The 22,377-nt window shown below is 43.4% G+C and overlaps 1 protein-coding gene across 2 annotated transcripts in view; it reads left to right on the top strand.

The window, feature by feature from the left end:
* CHCHD3 (coiled-coil-helix-coiled-coil-helix domain containing 3) overlaps window positions 1–22,377 on the top strand; it is a 125,562-nt gene that overhangs the window by 81,330 nt on the left and 21,855 nt on the right. For both annotated transcript variants that reach the window (XM_066318879.1, XM_066318878.1), the window contains exon 6: window positions 18,975–19,045. In XM_066318879.1, the coding sequence (XP_066174976.1) occupies window positions 18,975–19,045 (71 nt within the window). The remainder of the gene's footprint in view (window positions 1–18,974; window positions 19,046–22,377) is intronic.

The following is a 22,377-nucleotide window of genomic DNA, read 5'->3' as shown; positions in this document are numbered from 1 at the left end:
GGCTGTCAAGGAGCATTAACCTTAAGGTAAGATGAGCACACGGAGCACAAAGCTCTGAGCTGATGGCACATTCTATCCCAGGTGTTAAATGGTATTATCCATCCTGCTTGCTACAGTAAATAGGATTTTGCTATTATGATGTGTCAGGATTTTCAGAGAAATCAAATTTACTAGACACTAAACTGCCATCCTCACTGCTGAGCAGCTTTATTCTGGGATCTTGTATTCATCCTAATCCTGTTGGTAGGAAATGCTTATACCAATTGTGTGGGGAAATTATAACTTAATGATCTCTTCCTTTTTCTATTCAAGGCTTAGCTGGCCCAACATGCTCTGCAGTGATAGCCCCAGTGCAGAGCTGAGGAGCTGATCCGCAGCTTCTCAGCCAGGAATTGGCTTTTGTGGGAGTTTCTCACCAGCAGAAGTGCTCAGGTGCCAACAATGACAGCCCCACATTTGTTCAGATGCTTCAGAGCCTTGTTTACCTTTTCAGATCTCAACAACGCAGTAATCAGGAGCTGTTTGCTGGGCTTTCTGTAAAGTGGAGTTTGCAAGATGTAGATAACACAAGGGGGGACTGGTACAGAGCAGGATAATAACCACAAACATTTTCATTCCCTACGAGGTAATTTAGCAATTTAAAGGTTTTTTTTTTTGTTTTTTTTTTGTTTTTTTTTTTTGTTTCTATTTGTGTTCAGTTATCAGTCTGTTTACTCTTCGTGATTTCAGAGAATTCTAGGAGCAGAGGATGATTCTGCTCTCACCTCTCGCGTTTAGAAGCCTGTGTTTGCCAGAGCAAACATGTTTACTCTCCCCACATTTTGTGTGCATTCCTTCACACGTTCCAAAGCCAACTAGCAGGGATGTGGGTGCATGTTTGGAGACTTGAGGCTGGATCCAGCCAAGTAAGGAATTATTTTGGCTGATGAGCACTTAGGGAAGAGGCAGGGACAACTCCACAAACCTGGTGTTCTTGTTCCTATGAAGGCATGGAATTACTCTAATATTCCCTAAATATCCGTGGTTTGAAAGAAAATAGTTCCATCATTCCCACTCTGCTCCTATTTTTGAGATCCTCTCGGTGTTTGTGTCCTGTTTCTATTTGCCTGGCTCTATTTCTTTCTCTGTATCAGATAAATAAATGTATATATGCACACACACACACAGAGTCGATACTTTAACTCTATTTCCAAGCACTTTTCCAATAGAAGCAATAAAATACATTACAGCTTCCATGTGATGAATTCCACTGACTGCCATATCATCTCATTGTTAATGAATTGTGTTATTTCTGTGAAGTTAGTGGTTTCTTTTCCTTTTTAAATGGATATTCAGCTGCCACAGCGACTTCTTGCAGCTCTCCCAAATCGCTGCGGTGGGAGACCTGAGGAGAAAATCAAGATATATTCATTTCTCATTTTGTACTTGGGCCAAAAGACTTTTCTGTGTCTCAGCTCATGTGCTGCACCAGGGAGATAAAAGCAGGAGTTCATCAGACTTTCCCAGTGCTTTGTGTTTCCACATTGCTCCTGAAAAACCACCCTTCCTAGCACTGACCACAGCATAATGTTTTTGTCAGTTTAGCATAATAAAGCTGTCAACCCACCCTGTGATCTTGCCAATATTAGAAAATTCCTCTTTTCAGATTTCATTCTGTTTGGGGGACAGAGCTTTTGTTGAATTGCTTCTTGCCTGGCAGGTTGAGATTAGGAAACTTGCTACCAATTACAATATCTGAAACCTCCACCTGATTGACAGCCCAGGCTGGAGTGTTGTATTTAATGCTCTGCCTCCATATCTTGCCCAGCCACAATCATAATTCTGAACAGTTGGGTCTCAGCCTTGATTTCATTTTTTTTCCTCCTCATAATCTTTTATTTACTGTTTCTGACTAAGTAGCCGAGATGTTTATTATCAAACACACACCTCAGCCGTGTGGTTTTTTCCCCCAAGTGCACCAAAAATGCAGAGTTTCATATATTTACCATGAAAAATACCTGGTTCAGTCTCATCTTTCACTATCACATATCCAATCAATAGCCAGGCTGAAATGCTGCTTAATAACAAAATGAGGAGTTGTTCCACGCTGAATAGCAGCTATTGATGTTTCTCTAAATGTTTGTTTATAGATTATTTTTCCATTATGTATGTGTGTCTTTACAGAGAACAAAAAACCCCAGTCTTAACCAATATTCCAGGATTTTTCTGCTGTGCACTAAGACACCTGATAACTTTTAATGTGGAACCACAGTTTCATACAGCTTGTTGCAAGGTTTTATTTCTCCACCATGTGAAAAAAAAAAAAAAAAAAAAAAAAAAAAAAAAAAAAAAAAAAAAAGTTTAAAAAGACTTCTGATTATTTTGTAGTTTTCATTTGGGGAAAAAGATGACTTAATTCCATGTTTTTATTTTGGAAGAATTAGCACAAGTCAGAGAGGTGATGTTATCTGGATGGAAGCTGATAAATCAGAGCCCTGGAGCTGGGATGTATTTACAGAGTAATTCGGGTTGGAAGGCACCTAAAAGCTCATCCTAAAAGCTGCCATAGGCAGGGACACCTTCCACCATCCCAAGTTGCTCCAAATCATCTGGGAATGCCCAGCCTGGAGAGGAGAAGGCTCCAGGGAGAGCTTCCAGCACATTCCAGGGCCCAAAGGGGCTCCAGGAGAGCTGCAGAGGCACTGGGGACAAGGCCTGCAGGGACAGGACACAGGGAATGGCTTCCCACTGCCACAGGGCACGGCTGGATGGGATCTTGGGAACTGGGAATTCCTGGCTGGGCTGGAATTGCCAGAGCAGCTGTGGCTGCCCCTGGATCCCTGGAATGTCCAAGGAAGGACTGGAGCAGCCTGGGACAGTGTGATCCCAGTGAGGCCAAGTTTATCCAGCACCAGTCATTTTTTTAGTCAAAGTTCCAGCATTGCTCAGCTCCTCTTGGTGACAGTGGGGATTAATTTTTTTTTTGGAGTAGCTTCATCTGTGCTTTTCCCCTTCTCCTTCTTATGGAGCAAAAAAAACCCAACCAAAACCTGTCACGAGAGGGAAATGTTTAAAATAGGCAAAAAGGAACAAACTGCAGGAATTTTTTGAATATTAAAAGCTGTGTTTATCGCTTTGCATAGGATATGGCAAAATGTTTTAACATATGGGGAGTTAATGAATAAGCAGCTTTTGCTTCACCCGGGTCTGTTCCCTCCTCCCACCATCTTCCCATCACAAGCTGAAGTTTGGGAACAAATACTGTGCTAAGTTAATGCTGGATTAAAGCAACCCTCGGGGAGGTGCTTTGAAGGATTTCTTAGCTGAGGTGACATAATTAGAAATGATTACAACTCTGAACTGAAGTGACCACTCCCCTGTGCTGGCCCTGCCGAGGGACCTCAAATCCTGGGGCAGTTCTGGGGCCGTGAGGATGAGGAAGATCTGGAGGGGCTGGAGCGTGTCCAGGGAAGGGAACAGAGCTGGGAAAGGGTCTGGAGGGGCTGAGGGAGCTGGGGAAGGGGCTGAGCCTGGAGAAAAGGGGGACCAGGGGGGACCTTGTGGCTCTGCACAAGTCCCTGCCAGGAGGGGACAGCCGGGGGGTCGGGCTGTGCTGCCAGGGAACAGGGACAGGAGGAGAGGGAACGGCCTCAGGCTGGGCCAGGGGAGCCTCAGGGTGGATTTTAGGGAAAATTCCTCTGTGGAAAGAGCTGCCCATCCTGGCAGAGGTGGAGTCCCCACCCTTGGAGGGCTTTCAGAGCCCTGTGGAGGTGGCACTTGGGGACACAGGGCACTGTTGGCCTTGGCAGTGCTGGGAATGGTTGGACTCGATGACCTCAGAGGGGATTTCCAACCTTAATGATTTTATGATTAGAGGAAAACAGTCCTTTTTTGCCCGAGCATTAGTTAGTAATTATTCTCATTAGAAAGCAATAATGAATTAAGCCTTTGGTTTTTATTGTAAACAATCCTGCAAACCCAATGGCTGAAATCATGGAATCACAGGAATACTCTTCCTTTATTACGGGAAGACTCGCTGCCTTCATTTTCATTGCTGTCACTCTGAGTGATATTTTAATTTTTCCTGCCCCTAAAAATAGTCCAGTCCCGTAACTGATAGATAAATTAGAGAATCCCCAGGAAATGCTGCTGAGCGTCTCTGTTTGCCAGCACAATAAATGCAGAAGGCAATAAATGTCCTCTTCCATCAAGAGGAGGCGGGTAATGAGTAAATGATGGGAAAAGGGATTTTGAAAATAAATGATCAATCCAGTCTAAGTTGAAAAACAATTTATTAATAACTTGGCCTTCAGTGGGAGAGAGGGATCTGTGCAGCCGGAGGAACTGGAGATTGACCACTGACATCTGGCAGTGATGGATTTTTGGGCAGTTGATTCAGGTTTGTGAACAATAAACTGTGATTTAGACCCAGCTTTTTTCAGATGAGTTTTGCTGGTTCACCATTTTGTTAAAAAAATACTAATTTTTGTTTCTGGAATGTAAGCACAGAGGATGCTGGGTTTGGGGAAAGCTTTGGGCAAAGGATGCAGCTCTTACAGTGCCTGAGGAAATCTGGGCTCTGCACCACGTCCTCTTCTGGATTTATTATTTTTTCACCTCGCTTTGTTGTGCTTTTCACATGCAGGAGGTCAAGCCCTGCCCAGGGGTGGTTGTGTCCAGTGGCAACATCCTTAAAATCAGGGAGAGTCAGGCCACAGTGGGAGCTGAACCAAAATCCTGGGCTGTGACCTCAGTGCAGAGAGAGGACAGCTGTACCAGCTCTTTCTAACAGCATTTGTGGCTCAGATCTCAGTTTTGGCCAGGCTTGGCCATAGGAATGAAAGTTTAAGTAAAGGTTTTTCTTCTGCCTTGAGAAAGGCAGAATGCCTTCACTTCAGAAGGGCAAAATTCTTTTTGTATTTTCTGTATTTTTCTGTGTTGTCTGAAACTCCCTCAAAACTAAAACAATAAATTTAATACTGGGAGAAGGACCTCTCATTAAAGATGATCACAGGGAGTTGTAGGAAGAAAATGGGAGAAAATAGGAGAGAAGAGAGAAAATCAGAGTGATGGGCTTGGTGACAAGCCTAGTGACAACGTCTTTGCAGCCAAATTTTTGCTTTAAAGAGCAAAACCAATTGGTCTTGGGCACTGCAAATTTCCTTTAAAATCTCTTACCACCGTTCCTTCAGGAGAGATGAGATGGCATCAAGTTTCTGTATTTGTGAGGTCCTCCTGGAAAAATAATGGGTCATTTTTACACTAATCCTTGCAAGGTGGAAATTCCTTCTCTTTTTTATTCTGATTTTACTTTTTTTTCTACCCTCTTTGTGGGTTCTGTGTCTGACACCAGCCCGAGATGAGACAGGCCCAGCTCTGCTGGGCTGGACTCGTTGCTCTTGCTTTTAATTGGGAATTCAACACAGCAGAAGTGGATGAACCCTCAGAGCTGGGACTGGGGACAGAAATGACCATTTTTGAAATTCAGAAATGCTGGTGGCGTGTTCAGCCCCATCAGGCTGTCAGGGAGAAATGAAAGTTCCAAGATCTCTCTCCTTTGGAACCAAAAAGCATTTTCATACCTGTGAGCTGGGAATTTTCAATGCAGATCTATTCACATGCATATTGCTGTGCCTCAAAAGACATTTCCTTTTGAAACATGGGAGGATAATCACGTGTTTGAAATCAGGAGATGCTCTCCTGCCACTTTAGAAATCTTTATTTTTTCCCTATGTTAGAAATTTTTATTTTTTCCCCCCATGTCAGGGAGTTTAACCCTTTGCAGGCCACAATCACTCAGGAAATGTATGCACAGGGAAGCACCAAAGCAGAGCTGTGGTAATTAGGAAGGAAATCCAAATGAACCGTAACAGAGGAGCTCAAACATTTTTCTGATTCTCAGAAGAGAGGTATGATTGTTTTAAATGTCTTACCTTAGTAAGGTGAGATTGTTTTTCGTATCTGGTACTGCTTTAGTCCAGTTCAGAGGTTTTATCCTGCAACAAAACTTGTCTGTATATTTACCAACTTAAAGCCCAAGGAAGATATTCTCTGTTTCCCACAGACTGAGACAATAATGCTGAATATTTTTTGCTGTTTGATACCATATGTGTTTTTAAAAGCACTGCAGATCATTTTTGTTCCATGCCAGCTCTGATGTCTGTTCATGCCAAACTTCCTATGGGTGTCAGGAGTTCAGAGAATCAGGGAATCAAAATGGTTTGGGTTGAAAAAGACCTTTAAACCCACCCAGGTCCAATCTTGACACCTTTCACTATCCCAGGTTGCTCCAAGCCCCATGCAGCCTGACCTTGGACACTTCCAGGGATCCACGGGCAGCCACAGCTTCTCTGGGAAATCTCTGCCAGGGCCTCACTGGAACTGCTACTGTTTCATCCCTTGGGAAATTCACCATTTTTTTCACTGCCTCACTTTCAGCAGGCAAGAGAAGAGCAGTGGTACCATCGCAGATATTGAGTGAATTCTCTGATAAATTCTGTACAAAGAGGCAGCACACAATTCATTATCCAGAGACATGAGTTGAAATGTGCAATCTTTTCCTGTAACCATTTTATTCAGCAACTTGTGAGGGCGTGATTTTGAATGAATATTTACTCATTTCTGGCATTCCTTGTTTGACATGTGTGCATCCTACTTCCCTTATTTTGGATCAGATTCCAGCTTTTAAGATGGGCAATTGTTGTTTTTCATATTGGACAGCTCCTGTTTCACATGGATTTGCTGTGCGGTGCAGTGAAACAGCAAAATGCAGGTTACAAAACTGAATATTAGGGACTATTCTGGGTTATCCTGAAATACCTCATGCATCAGTTTTCAGCAAACCCTGCTTTGTGGTATTTGCAGCAGCGTTAGGGGCTGGATGTGTGTGTGGCTTTTTGGGATTACAACAATAATATGGACGTTTTCCTTCTCTTTCTCATTCCCATCTCCTGCTGGTTTTTGGTTTTGAGAGCTTTGCATTCATCAGGTGAAGCTGGAAGAGGACACAAAACACCAAAAAATACTTTTTGGAAGCTCTGGATTGCTCTGTAAAGAGGAAGAGGGGAGGGAATTCTGCCCCTCTCAGGTGAGACCTCACCTGCAGAGCCACCCCAACCCTAGGGACAACAGCAGCAGGACCTGAAGCTGCTGGAGAGAGTACAGAGGAATCCATGGAGCTGCTCCAGGGATGGAGCCCTGGAGCTCCCAGGGAGCCAGACTGGGAAATGCAGACCTGGAGAAGGGAAGGCTCCAGGGAGAGCTCAGAGCCCCTGCCAGGGCCTGAAGGGGCTCCAGGAGAGCTGCAGAGGGACTGGGGACAAGGCCTGCAGGGACAGGACACAGGGAATGGCTTCCCACTGCCACAGGGCAGGGCTGGATGGGATCTTGGGAACTGGGAATTCCTGGCTGGGCTGGAATTGGCAGAGCAGCTGTGGCTGCCCCTGGATCCCTGGAATGTCCAAGGCCAGGCTCATGGGGCTTGGAGCAACCTGGGATAGTGGAAGGTGTCCCTGCCCCTGTGGAATGATATGATCTCGAAGGTCCCTCCCAACCCAAACCATCCCATGATTCTGTGACTCCACCATGTCTGTTCTCAAACCCAAGAAAACACTGAAATGCAAATTCTTAAGAGTATTTTTCACCTCATCCCACATAACCAAGGCCAGGCTGGACACTGGGGCTGGGAGCAGCCTGGGACAGTGGGAGGTGTCCCTGCCATGGATGGGATGGAATGAGATGAGCTTTAATGAGTTGGGTCCCTTCCAACCCAACCCATCCTGTGATTCTTTAAGAAGAAAATCAAAGTTGTTTAGGAATAAAAGAAGAGCCCCAGTGTGAAATCAGAGCTTTTTTCAGGGAATGCCGTTCCCTGTGTGTCAGAGCTCAGGAGCTCAGTCTGCCCTTACTCAGTGCAGTTCCCTGGAGCTGAAGCTGTTCCATTTGCTGTGTTTAAATCAAAAACTATTGATGTCTTTTCTCCTATGTCCCTCTAATTCCACTGAATAGGTGCAATATTTTTTTGACTTTACACTCCCAAATAATTCCTTGTCAGCTGAACACGCCCTGTGAAACAAATCCAGCCCAGACTGTATTCATTGCACATCTCAAACAGCTTTCATCAGCCTCCTTCCTTCTCACGAGTTTCTGCTGCTCCTGTCACTGAATTTTTTTTGGAAACTTTCTTTAATTATATGTTTAAAATAATGTGCAGAACGCTGATGATTTGAGAATCTCTGGTGGCTGAGCAGGTAGGAGTTTTTTCAGTGGGATTCCAACTGAGCAAAACAAAATAATGTGTATAGGTGAGATGAGTTATTGGATAATAGTCAAGGTTGGGCTTTCTTTTGTTAGAGAATGTGCAGAAATTGGGGTCTTTTAAAGGCTTTTTAAAAAGCAGTAAATGACCCTTTTAAATTCAGAAAGCATCAATGAATTTTTTTCTTTGAATTGCTGCCATGAACTGACAAGAGATTATTTCAGGTACTTGTAAAATTGAAAGAACTTCATGAAAAACTGAAAAATCCGTACAAGACCTGTGCTTTTATATTGGAAAATCAAGTGTAAAGTTCTGTGTGTGTTTGTACCATGCGGTATGTGGGATATTTTTGAAGTGGGAGTTTTACCAGTGGTTGACAGAACATGGATTTAGTGCCAGTGTTTGAGGGGCCATTTGATGTCTTTTTAATGCAGTAGTTGATGCAATTAAAAGTTTTCAGATGTGTGAACCTCTTTTTATGTGACTGAGTTTACTGGCAGTGTTTTACTCCACTTCATGCCCAGGCTTTGAGAATTTGAAGACAGAATTAATGGGAAAATTCAGGGTGTAGGTGCCATAAACACAATTCCTGCTGGCAGGAATTCCTGACCCGCCACAGGACAACCCCAAAACTCCCACCCTGTGCCTGAGAGTGTTGTCCCTACGAGGTAATTCCAGATTTTATAGTAACAAAAGCTTGTTTTTCCTGTAGCTGCCCAAATCAAAGATGTGGGAATTTTTGAGAGTCACTTTGGTGCTTTGGAGGGAGAAAGAGGAGAAAAAACATGGATTATATCAAGTTCATGCTCAATGCTCTTATACTTTATAAAGTAAAATACAAAAATTCAAACTTACAAATATTTCCATATATTTTCACACAGGGAATCAATACAGAGATGGAATTTATCCAGCTGGACCCGTTGCTGTGAGGAGTGAAGGAGAATTGTAAATGATCGTGGTTGTGTTTGTGGCTTTTTCAAAGAACTACAGTGGGGAATTCTTCTCTCAGTTGTGAGGTGTTATTTTGGCCATAACACAAATCTTTAACAGAGCATTTGTGGGTCTAAATTATGGTGTCTTTGTAAATCTCAGAGTGCTTTGGGTTGGGAGAGGCTCATCCAGTTCCATGGACACCTTCCACCATCCCAGGCTGCTCCAAGCCCCGTTCAACCTGGCCTTGGGCTCTTCCAGGGCTGAATCCCATCCTGAAAGACAAGTTCCAGGATGGAATTGACAGGGATTGGCAAACCTGTTATAACCCTACACAGGGCAATGTTGAATTCACAGATTATATTAAAAAATGGCTGTGGTAGGAGGACAATGTGTGTGACACAAAATGCATTCACAAAAACAACTGAAAGTCTCTTCAGGCCAAGGAGGGAAAAGGGGGAATGCCTGGAGAAATGCAGGTGAGTGGGAAGGAAAAAATAAATGTTACAGTAAAAAAAAAAATCCATTTGTAGGGCAGAACATCCCCCAAATACCTGTGGGATGGCTAAAATGCAGATTAATAGCTCTGGCTTTAACGATTCCTCCTGCAACGAAGGAGGGAGATGGGAATGGGCCGTGGGAATAACAGAATACAGGAGGAATGCAGGAAAAAAGGAGCTCAGGAAAGAGTGGGAATCAACTTCAGAGGTCACAAAACAGAGTCACAAATTAGGAAGGTTTGTAGGAGTCTGTGTTTGAATTGTTTGGCCTCATGTGTCATCCAGCTGTAGGAATTTTGTGGATTTTTGCCTTATTGAGAGCAATGCAGTGACTGTTTAAACTTCCAAATTGGTGAATTTGGTGCCGATAATTCCACCGTGTTGTACTTTCATTGTCCTGGATCCTGGAATTGTTCTGAGCAGGATTTTAGGGAGAGTCCACCTGCGTTAGTTGTGGCAGTTTTTCCTTCAGAAGGCAGTTCCTGAGCTCAGTGGGTCTGCTGGGATCCACTCTTGGAACAGCACTGAAAAATCCTCACATTATTTTGATTTAAACGTGCTCAGAGCTCGTTTCCTTTCTTGTTTCCCTAAACTAAATGTGACCAGAGTTCTCCATCTAATCTGAGTGTAAAATGCAGTTTTCTTGGATTCAAGTGCTTATCACTCATCCAAACAAATCCCTACATTGATTTTCGTCAGGCTTTTTTTATATCCTCAGCATTTTTGCTGTACCAGTCCTGACACCTCCTCACTGCTCTCCCCTGGTGTTCTGCTGCCAGAACCATCCTTGAAATTTTTCAGTTGCTTCACCATCACCAAAACCTGTTATTGATACGTAGATTTTTACAGTTTGGCTTCTGCTGTAGCAGCATCAGCTGTCAGTCAGTTGGTGTCAGATTTTCTGCCTTTCCTTGTGGCTGTTTTCACTTGGATCATGAACTTTGCACAGTGAAAAATCTGCTCTCCAAATTCACCCCTTTTGCTCTGCTGCTGATCTTGACCATCAAAAGAACACCTGAAATGACACCAAAATTTGTGTTTTGTGACAGCAACGTTCAAAGAAGTTCACTGCTCTGACCAAATGCAAACATTAAGGTGGTTTTGAGTATCAAACTCATCCTATTTGGATACTGCAGCTCATAATTCCACAAAATGAGAATTTGATAGGGTTGATCAAATTTGTTCCTGAGGAAAGTTCTCACAAATACCAGCTCAAAACCACCACCCCCCCCCCCAAACCCCAAAAAACCAAAACCCAACAACAACCACCAACACAGACAAAACTTTTTAAAGCAGTGAGAGAAACAACCCCAAGCCTGTGCTGTGACACTGTTGCCAGGGCTGTTGGATTGAAAGAGACAGAATATTTTCAAATTTATTTCAGGAACTTTATTTGTGGTCTCTCTCAGGCTGACGTGTGAGCGTTATTTGTGCTTTTCAAAAAATGGAAATTTTGCACTCATTATGGCCCGAGGCAGCCAATCTCAGGCAGCAGTGAGAGGGGAGATCTAATAAACAGAGCTAAACTCAGCTATTTTCCATTGATTTGAAAGAAGACAGAGCTAATCTGTGATTCTTTCTGTTGGGCTGCTGCCACAAGATGAATTTCACCTCCAGCTGCAGAGCAGATTGCGCGTCTACAAGCCAAAAGTGATTTTCACCCTGATAGCAGATCCGAGTTTCCATATTTATGGAGTTGTTCTGACTGCAAGGGGCCTTGGGAGGTCCAAGCAGCTGCTCAGAGCAGGCTGGTGAGGGCTTTGGCAGGGAGATTTTTGGGGACCTCCAAGGTTGGAGATACCACAACCTCGTATGATCCCTGTCCCTTACCTATCCTTGGAGGGAAATATTTTTTTTGACCACTTTCACAGGATCTCTGCCTCCAAAACCTGGCCAAAATGAGTTGGAAAAACAAGTGGTGGTTAAAGGGATTTCCCCAGATTTTCTCAGACTTGGAGACTTCCTCTTAAAATCATGGCTACTGTAGACCATGGAAGGGCTGCCCTGGATTCAGCTGAAGTTTGGCCAAAACAGCTTCATGGATCACCTCAGATTGTCTCCCTTGGAGTCTCCAACACCTCAGGACGTTGTGGGAATCGTCCATGCAGGATGAACTGAGCTGTGCAGGAATGGGATGGAAGATTTTGGCTGAGCTGACTTTGTGCTGCTGTAGCAAAGCTATGTGTTTGGAAATGATCCATGCCAGAATGGACAGCTCTGTACCTTGGAATAAAGCCCTGGAATATCCCTGGATGGGACCCTGGGCTAGTGGGAGGGGTCTCTGCCCATGACAAGGGGCTGGAACTGGATGATCTTGAAGGTCACTTCCATTCCAAACCATTCCAGGATTTTGGGAACCAGCAACAGGAATTTAAAATCCTCATTCCTGTGCTGCCATCTTGCACCCGATGCCACCAACAGAAGGGAATTTCCTGCTTAGGTTTCTTGGGCATCACCCCTGGCAGCAGCAATTCCCGTTTCTGTGTGCCTCAAAGATGTACCATGTTCATTTTTTGGGGAGCAGACCCTGCTTTAAGTTGTGGAGGAACAGCCCCATTAGGACAAGATAATTTAAACCATGGAATAGCGACAGGGCTGAGCTGAGAAGGGAAATTGTAAATGGGAATTATTTAAATGAGGCTTCTTGTCAACAGGAAGGGCCATAAATACAAGTTGTGCATTTTCAGGTGCATCTCTAAGCCTGAGCACATTTGTATTAACACCACTACTACAATTACATGCAGATTAGCTGCTTGGCTGAATAGCTGTAAGAACTTGGAATAGATTTGTCCTTTTCACAAAGGTTTTCATTTTCTTTGGCAGCTCTGAGTGTTAACAAATTAGAGATCGATGTTCTAGCAGGGCAGAAAAGTTAAGTGAGGCATGGCTGGGGAGAAACTTCAGAGCCATTAATAGTTGCAGTTTAAAGGCATTAGTTAGTGGTGCCTGAAAACCAGAGTTGGAAATTTGAAAGGAAAGGTCAAAAATCGCTCTCTTTTCCCCCCATTTTCTGCTGATAACTGAGTTAAGTATTTTACCCTGCCTGCTGCACTCTGAATATCTTTGATATCTTTGAATATCACAGAAATCTTTGACAAACACTCATCATGGAATCAAGCAGACACTGGTGGGAAGTGAATTTCCTTCCTGCAGGATGTTTGCCAGGCAGGACACATGTTGTTCCTTTGTTTTATGGGATCACAGATTGGTTTGGGACCTTCAACATCATCTCATTGCAACCTGCCATGGGAAGGGACACCTTCCAGATTTTTGTTTGGGTGGCTCTGTGACGTTTTCAACACCTTTGGATACTTTTTGGGGTTTATCTCTCTGTAGGGACAGCTACTGGGTGGTTTTGGGTGTCCCAAATCCTCCCTCCAGTCTGTAACAGTTCCGGCATCTCTTCTGTCACAGCACAGGCTGGTCCTGACCCAGCTTCTTACAACGGACACAGCAAGTTTTCTAAAGGCAAAAGAGAGGGAATTGCACTTGAATTTGAAATAGGGAGCTCTAGGCAAGCACCACCAAAATCCTGATAATTGCCTCAGCCTCAACTTCCTTATCTGAGTGTCCTCCGCAGGCTCAGTCCAGGAATCCAGGTTGTTTGAATTCCCTCTCCCTGCCTTGCAGCCACTTCTCCCGCTTACTGCACATAAAAGAGGTCTCCTCTGCTGTAAAGGCTCATCCCCTGCTCTGTCCATCTTTAGTCCCTGAATTGTGGTGGAAGGGATTTGTTGGCTCCCTCTCCAAAGGCACCTTTCATGGTGTAGTTCAGGATTCGAAAACTGGTTTGCTTTGGGCAGAGTCTTTTTTTTTTTTTTTTGTGGAAAGATGCTCCATTTGGATAAATTTCCTAAAAAGCTGATTTTCAGTCCTGTGGCAGATTCAGAGAACTTCCCCCCAGTGAGGACAGTCAGTCCCCTCATTAAAAAGGAGCTCATAATAGGAGTCAAAAACAAGAGTAGGAGTCTGAAGTGTTATGTAGGATCTCTGAATGTGGATTTGGACATCCTTAGTTTCATCTCTGGAATAAAAACTGTACCAATTGACTGACTAGAGCAGCTGGATCAAATGAGAGCAGTCAGAACTTGTAAAAAGAATAACTTATCTAAAAATTCAAGCCCAGGCCTGATCTGCTGACATTTCAGAAGAAATTCTCTCATCCATAGATCATTTGGAGGCAGAATGAAGATGCAGTGTTACTTGGGAAGCTGTCTGATGTTAAATGCTTGGTTTTTCCATTGCTTATTAAAATCAATTCAGGGACAAATAAAGACTTGAAATTCAAATGAAAATGCCATCGGAATGGTCATATTTATAAAGCTGTAATTTAATGTAATTTGGAACTGGAGTGGAGGCACAGAAGAGTTGATTGTTTTATTATTTTTGGGGTTTTTTTTTCCCTAATTCCTTCCTTCCTTGCTCACTTGGTGGCAGTTCCAAATATGAAACATGACTGGATGTTTTAAAGTTTTATTTCTCCCAAACTTCCCTTTTTCTCTATAGTCCAGAGGAGAACCCAGAGCTGCTCCAAGGGCTGGAGCCCCTCTGCTCTGGAGCCAGGCTGGGAGAGCTGGGAATGTTCCCCTGGAGAGGAGAAGGCTCCAGGGAGAGCTCAGAGCCCCTGCCAGGGCCTGAAGGGGCTCCAGGAGAGCTGCAGAGGGACTGGGGACAAGGCCTGCAGGGACAGGACACAGGGAATGGCTTCCCACTGCCACAGGGCACGGCTGGATGGGATCTTGGGAATTGGGAATTCCTGGCTGGGCTGGAATTGGCAGAGCAGCTGTGGCTGCCCCTGGATCCCTGGAATGTCCAAATCCAAAGGTGGGGCTTGGAGCAGCCTGGTCGGGCTTGAGTTTGGACAAAAATAAGTGAAACAATTTCCTTGTGGCTTTGGAAATCTCTTTTAAGGCGGCTCAGATCTCGGGCTCTGTGTCAACAGGATGATTAAAACAAAATGCTCCCTATTATCCACAAATGGCTTCGTTAAAGATCTGAGATGAAATGGCCACAAGTAGAATTAAAGGAGAAAAGAAGCTTAACTGCAGCAGAAATGGATTAAAAAGAGGCACAGAAAACTTCCCAATTTGCCATTCAGGGAACAGGATAATCTTTGCCTGCCCGATGCTTTGAGTCTTTCTGTGGGGGAGGATGAGAAGGAAAGAGAAGTCTTTAAATTAAAAATTCTCCCCTGATTCTCAAAGGTGCCAAACAGCCCAAGCCCTTGGTTCCTTTGGTGGGTGGAGCAGGTGCTGAGCTGAGCTGGAGTCAAGCTGGGCTCATTTTTGTCTTTCCCAGCACTAACTTGAAGAAAAGGGCAGATTTGTCTCTCCTGTATGCAAGTCAAAAGTCTTTTTTTCTTTGTAAAATCAACTGTTAACTACGTAACTATTTAATTTAAAAAATATTAAATTGATTGCCTGAGTGTTACTCTCATAATGAATCTCTTGAAGGGCTTGAAAGCAACGATTCAATGCCAAAATCAGTCGTGGTCTGTCTGCAGTAAAAACAGTTCCACCACATTTTTAATAAAATAGTGCATATAGGTGAAGTTTTTCAGGTGAAATTAAATGAGGGATCTCAAGTTCTCCAGGTTCTTTTGATAATCTTTTATCAGCGTGGATGACACAGGATCTCTCAGAACTTTCCCTGGTTGCAAATCTGAAGGTTTTCGGCTCAGAGTGAAACGTGTGCTCGTGCTTTGAGGTCCCCCATGCAGACAAAACAGTGACCTTCTGAGGGGCTCCAGGAATTTATTTTCAATTTATTTTCTTACACAGACCATTGAAATAAGAGCTGTGGAGAGAAATTATTCTCCTCTTATTCCTCCAGGTTTAAGAAGCTTCTGCTCTCACTTTTGCTCAGGGAAAATTATTTCAGTGGCAAATGTGGTGAAAACACATTTACCTGTGGCCAGAACTCATTTTTAGCTTCCTGACTTGCGGCATTATTTATATTTTCTGTGGCTCTGTGTGTGTATCAGGGCAAATTGGATGGATTTAGAATTAAAATTGGAATTCTCTTTAACTTCTCGTTCAGCCTGTTTCTCTCAGTTCACTTGGAGGGTGGCCCTGGAAAAGGAACCACTTGTTACTCAATTTTACTGCAATATCTTCATTATCTTTGGGCCAAAACTGCTGGATTTGGGTGTGAAGGGGACTTTAAACTCATCCCCTGCCATGGCATGGACACCTCCCACTGTCCCAGGCTGCTCCCAGCCCCATCCAGCCTGGCCTGGGACATTCCAGGGATGAGGATAATAAATATCTGCTTTTATCTGGAGATGAGGAAAGGATGTTACGGCACCATTTTTAATCTGTATTTAGGGAAATGACCACTGCACTTTTATCTGGAGGATTAGGGAGGACTTAGAAAACAAAACTTCATCTCTGGGTTACGGAGAGTTTATCTCTAAAAGAGAATCTGAGTGAATTTCGATAGTAGACCTGAGCCAACAAACAGCACACTTCATCTAAGATAACAAATGATTTCTTGATAGCTTGTAGGATTAAAACTTCTGGGCATACAGAGCAGCTCAGTTGATCACTTGAACTGCAATTAAAAAGCAGAACAAGTACACCCTGAATATTGTTTTTATGTCAGAAATGCTCCTTCATGCTTGAAAATGAGAAAAAATTGCAATCGATCCTTACAACTGTTGTGTTCATCTTTATTGACCGGGCCAAAGAAAGATAAATGGCAGCTTAAATAAGATTCTAGTCCATGTTGGCCTGGGAGGGGACAGGGGGTGATGGAGAACCATTCATCATCTCAGCCTTGCCCTGGCCACGCTTGCCCTGCTGCCCATCACGGGCTCATCCCATGGATCCCATCCCATCCCATGGATCCCATTCCATCCCAGCAGCCTGGGCCTGGCTGGGGTTGGGCAGCTGGCCTTGCTGAATGCCAGGGGGTCGCTGGTGGGAGGAGAATTTCGCTTTCATTTGCTCACAGGCCGGCGATGATTTATGAAGAAGTAAATGAGCGCCGGTGTTGTGCGTGGAGAGCTGGGCTTTCGTGCAAATGAGTGATGAGGTGTGGGGCTGGCAGAGGGGAGTGCAGCACAGCTCTCTGCTCCTGCTGATCCAGGCCTGACCTTTGCCTGCAGTGCCTCTTACCCAATTTGTTATCATTTGTGAGAAAATATTAACCCTGCAATACAATTTTACCCCTGTCTGGAGCTGGCATTTTATTCGCTGATTTCGGTACATTTCAAGATTATCATTCTCAAGGAGGAAGCTTGGAAGGTGAAAAAAATCTTTCAGTGGGAAGGAAAAACGGTTTTCTTTACATTTCTTTTTGTAGTTGGTGCTGCCTCTTTTGAAATTTCAGGAAGTGTTTTTGCAGGAGTGAGACCTGCACTGCTCATAAAATGAGAAATATTCCTCAGGACATGTTTACTCACCCAGTGACCACAGACCTGTGTCATCCTGTGACTTTTATGGAACAGTGATCTCTCCACTTACAGCCTTTTCCATTTGTTTTGTCCTCCTAAAAATGTTGCCATCATATTGCTTTTCCATACATCAATGTCTTCAGTTAAAGTGCTTTATTTTACCCAAAATTAAAATTGGAATGGTGCTTCCCATGGACTGCATCCTGGCATCCATGTGTGTTATGGAATCATGGTTTGGGTGGGAAGGGACCTCAGAGCCCCTCCAGTGCCACCCCTGCCATGGCAGGGACACCTCCCACTGTCCCAGGCTGCTCCCAGCCCCAGTGTCCAGCCTGGCCTGGGACATTCCAGGGATCCAGGGTTAGCTGCTCTGGCAATTCCAGCCCAGGCAGGAATTCCCAATTCCCAGGATCCCATCCAGCCGTGCCCTGTGGCAGTGGGAAGCCATTCCCTGTGTCCTGTCCCTGCAGGCCTTGTCCCCAGTCCCTCTGCAGCTCTCCTGGAGCCCCTTCAGGGGCTCTGAGCTCTCCCAGACCTTTTTCTTCTCCAGGGTGAACACTCCCAGCTCCCTCAGCCTGACACAAGTGAAATATTTGAAAGATGCCAAATCCATATTGAGGCATCAATAACTCCAAAGCACGGGATCAAGTCCCCGGTTGTTAAAATAAGGATTCAGCTGGTTTTGATGTAATCACACAGTGTGGGATTGTCAGGATTTTGTTGCCATGTTAACATCACTCCCTGGGATGCCGATGACTCAAAGCTACACCAGAGTTCTTGCAAAGTGCCAGCACAACCTTTTTGCCTCTCCACTCCCTGTTTCCATCAGCATTCCGAGGAAAATGGTTTCAGAGAAGTTTTGAGCTGCTCAAACTTTGCTCTCTCCCTCCAGCTGGGCAGCCAGGTGCCTTGGTTATTATAGCTGAGGTCCAACTGTGCTGAGGCTATAAAAACCTCCTGAAAAATGCCACCTCTGTATTATTGAGACATGAAGCAAAACAACATTCCAGCCATTTATCTCAGGCTGCAGGATCACAGAATTCTTTAGGCTGGAAAAGACCTTTAAGATCATCCCATCCAGCCATTCCTCAGCACTGCCAAGGCCACCACTGAGCCATGTCCCCAAGTGCCACATTCACATGACTTTAAATTCCTCCAGGGATGGAGACTCCACCCCTGCAGCTGTTCCAATGCCTGAGCACCCTTTCCATGAAGGAATTTTCATAATATCAAAGCTAAACCTCCCCTGACACAGCATTTTCGCACCTCGAAAACTTGTGTTGCTTGGTGAGCATCTCTCACCTGTCCTTTGGAAATGGATGACTTCGTAGAACCCAGTCAAAGCCATCCCTGGGTTTAGGGGAGAGGAAGATCTGTTCTGAAGCTGCCTGGCTTTAAAAATTAAAATTAGCAACTGATTGAAGCGACCTGGGAGTTTGGAATACTGCAGGAACTCCTTAGAGAGGCGTTTCCAAGGCAAGGAGCAAAAGGGAAAGTGGAGCCACAGTTAATTTATTGTGTGACTTTGAAGCTTGGCTCGAGTGCCACCTGTGAGGCAGGGATGGAGATGTGTGTGAGGAACACAAACAGGGCACTGCAAAGAAGTCAAGAATCAGGATTTTGATTTTAATTTCTCATGAAGAAATTGCAATGACTCCAGGAACACCTTGTGCTAAGTATGGGATTCTTACCCTGTGTCCTCCCCGAGAGCCATTTCTTTTGTACAATCAAGATACATTTATTTTAAAAAAATACCCCAAAAAAGTGATTTCCGAAACTTGGTCATTTTATGGTTAGGTTTTGAGGGGTTTTTGAAACAGCTTAAATCCAAAATCAGATTTATTGACTAGATATTAGCATGCCTGTAAACAATACTAACTGAAATCTGTATTTATTCTGATTTTTTTTCCAGAGTGCCCAGTTCTACAAGGTCACCACTGAGCAATACCAGAAAGCTGCTGATGAAGTCTCAGCTCGGTTCAAGTGAGTCCCTTCTGTTTTTTCCTGGCAGCTGGATGAGTTCTTACCACATTAAAATGCATGATAATTCCCCTTTCCTCCCTCACAGATCCTATCAGTCCCTCTGGTTGTTGAAAGGAGGGAATTTGGGAGAGTTTGGAGGCCAATGTATAGGCACCATGAGCTGCAGAGAAATGGGATGCACACTTTGTACACATTTATTAATTTATAGTTGATAAGAAGCATGAAATAATCTAAAAATAGATTCCCTGATGGAGCACCAAAAATGGGATTCCAACTTTGCATCACAATCACACCATGGGAAGGATTTAAATGAGGAATTTCACTCTGCCCTCAACAGTGAAGGTCAAATTAAATAATTTTTATTAGTCCTGAGGTAAGTGAAGAGAAGATCTGGTAATTGATGGATCAAAGTGACAGTGACCCTTAGCCTTGGACCTTCCCTTTGGGCTGCTTCATGCCTCAGGCTCGAGGTTCCATTTGTCATTTTAGTGAGGACACAGAACTTTTTACAACCTCAATTCCCTCCTCTAACCAAGGAATGCTGCAGAAAATGAGTTATTCTGCCACGATTTTTGTAGATTTGTGGAGGGATTTTCTTCTGGTTTGTGCTTTGTTTGGATTTTTTGATGAGCAGGAAGAGAAAAGTCCTTTCTGAGCTGCTGATAATGACGCAAATAAAATTTTAAAGTATAAGAAAAACTCATTTTATCTCTTAACAGCATGAATTGTTGAATATTCTCTGGTGTACATATAAAAATTTTGTGGTGTTTAATGGTGCAGAGAGTATATTGGGCACTAAATTAATCTCTCCCTTAAATAGGAAGGACAGGGTGACCATTGATCAAAGTCTGATTTCAGCATAATTTGGAGGGTTTTCCATCATGTCTGGAAATCCAGGAAGGTTGGGATAAAATTCCCACCTGGGTTTCTCCTTCCTTTGTTACAGTGGGATATTTTAGAGCTTTCTAAATCCAGTGATTCCCTCATTTCACTTGCATTATTCCCAAATAAGGTTTTGTTGGGATTTGAAGTTTGCTGAAGAGCTCTGGGTGGGTTTAGTGGGCAGAGGTGGGTTTGGGATTGGGTTTTTCTTCCTGATGCGTAAAGGATTTCCCAAGTAAATCAAATACTTTAGGTCCCTTTTTGTGCACAAATGGAGCTGATTGATAGAGCAGGGGCCAGTCCTGAGCATCAAAGAAATTTAAGAAAACCATTTTATAGGGTGCAGAAATCAAGGAATGTTTACTGAAGAGGATTTTGACAGGGAATCACATTCCTAACACTTGATGGGATTGGACTTTCCATAATTTCCTAGAAACTCAAGGTATAAGTTGAAATCATCCATTTGACTGGTCTGTAATAGCAGTACTGCAATTACTGTGCTGCTTTTGCACTTGAAAGCAAATTTCTTAAAAATTATTTTGAATTTTTACATCAGTGGATCCATCTAGTATTGGTCCATTGCCTTCCAAGAAAACAAAAGGGAAAAAATCAGGGAATAAAAAAGAGCGCTTGAAATATGCACATAAATTGTGGTAGATTTGATGAAGTGCCTGAAATACCAATATTACTTTACAATTTAAAGGTTTTTTCCTTACATAAAGCCCTTTTAAACACCGTGTCTATTTTTTATTGAAGGTTTCAATGCAGGAGATGTTATTTTATCACTGCCTCTTTTATGGAACTTGATGGATAAATGAGGAATGATTTAGTGACACCTAAAGATGCTCTTTTGGTGTCACGGGCACTTCTCATGTGCAGTTTAATTGCACACAAGGATTGAGAGGACAGAGGCTCCAGTGGTGTTTAAAGAGTTGTTTAATTGGCTGTAAAAGAAGAATTAAATAAGGTTGAGCTGCTGAATTTTGTTAATGCATAAAGCCATGTGCTGCCTGTGATTGCAGGTTCCAAGTGCAAGATTAATGGATCTAATTGTAGTGTTATTAGCAAATAGTCTGACTTTATTTTAGGCATGTCTAGAATTAGGTACCTAGTTTTAGTGATACAACTTGAATTTTTTCCACTTTTTTAGCTGCATCACTTCCAAGAGCAAGAAGTAGATGGTGTTGTTACATATTAAATATTTCCTGGATTCTCCTTCCTCCATTTAATCCCTGAAATTACATCAGCTGTGGCTTCATCAGTCTTTAGGGATAATTAAACCCCATTAAAAGAGGAAAAAAAATACAAATATCCCACATGGGTTTGGAGCAGAGAGACCTGGCTAGTCTTGTGTCTGCAGTTCCTCTTGCTGCCTGCATTAAACTGATATTCCAAATGTCCACGAGGAATGTTTTATCTCCACGAAGGCCCTGATTCAACATTGATCAAATTGGGAATTATCAAATGCTTCATCTCTTTACAAGCCTAATTCCCATTGATCAAATCCTAAATGAGCAGGTTCAGGCAGTTCCTGCAGTCCCCAAATCACATTAAAACAACATTACAGGGCCATGCTGCCCCTCCTAAAGCTGGAATTATCTTCCCACAGTTACATTATAACCCCAATTATTCCATTATGAAGATGGCTCGGTTATAATGAGGAGTTTACACAAGAAGAGAAGAATGCGACGTTACAGGAAGAGCTGGGCTTTGGGCAAGGATTTGAACTTTTCCTAATCAAATTCTCCCTTTTGTTTTGTGGGTTTTTTTCCCTTAATTTGGAGGGCTGGGAGCGGGAACTTCGGCAGCTGCGGTGGTGACATTTTATTCCCCCGTGGTGTCTCGAGCCAAGTGACATCTTCATTATTCATTTAAGAACCAGAGAGGGCGAAGGCAGCCTAAAATAAATGTGGGGTTTTTTTATCTTCTGTGGGTTTTGATTTCTGGTGGCGTATTTAGAATTCATAGCTGTGCATTAGGGTTTTTTCCTAAATATTCTGCCGTTCCTCTCCTGCTCCTCTGGCCTCGTGGACAGCATGGAATTGCTTCTTGCTGCTGCGGTTTCTTTGGGAAAAAAAACCTTAATTCCCAGCCATCCAGACTGATGGAAACCCCAGGTCCTTCTGGGGCATTGACTGATCATTTTGGGGTGAGATTTTCCCCAATAATGGAATTAATTCACTGAAGTTTGCTTGGGCACTGACAGTTGTAATCCAGAGGATGCTTTGAATCATCTGGGTGTTTATTCTGAATCACAGATTTAAGAGGCTTTATCCCTTTATTATGAATCTTTTGGACGTGACTCACTCCATCAATTCCCCTAGAATGAATGGGAAGAAAGGACAAATCATCAATATCGTATCTCCCTTTAATTAGGATTTCTCTATCACAAAGCCTGGCTCATTAATGTTTACTAAAAATAAAATTTAAGGCATTGTTATCATCAGAAA

Source organism: Sylvia atricapilla, chromosome 5 (genome assembly GCF_009819655.1).
Source record: "Sylvia atricapilla isolate bSylAtr1 chromosome 5, bSylAtr1.pri, whole genome shotgun sequence".
NCBI classification, from domain to species: Eukaryota; Metazoa; Chordata; class Aves; order Passeriformes; family Sylviidae; genus Sylvia; species Sylvia atricapilla.
Note: the sequence above shows the minus strand (reverse complement) of the source record. Positions and strands in the feature narration are given on the sequence as shown.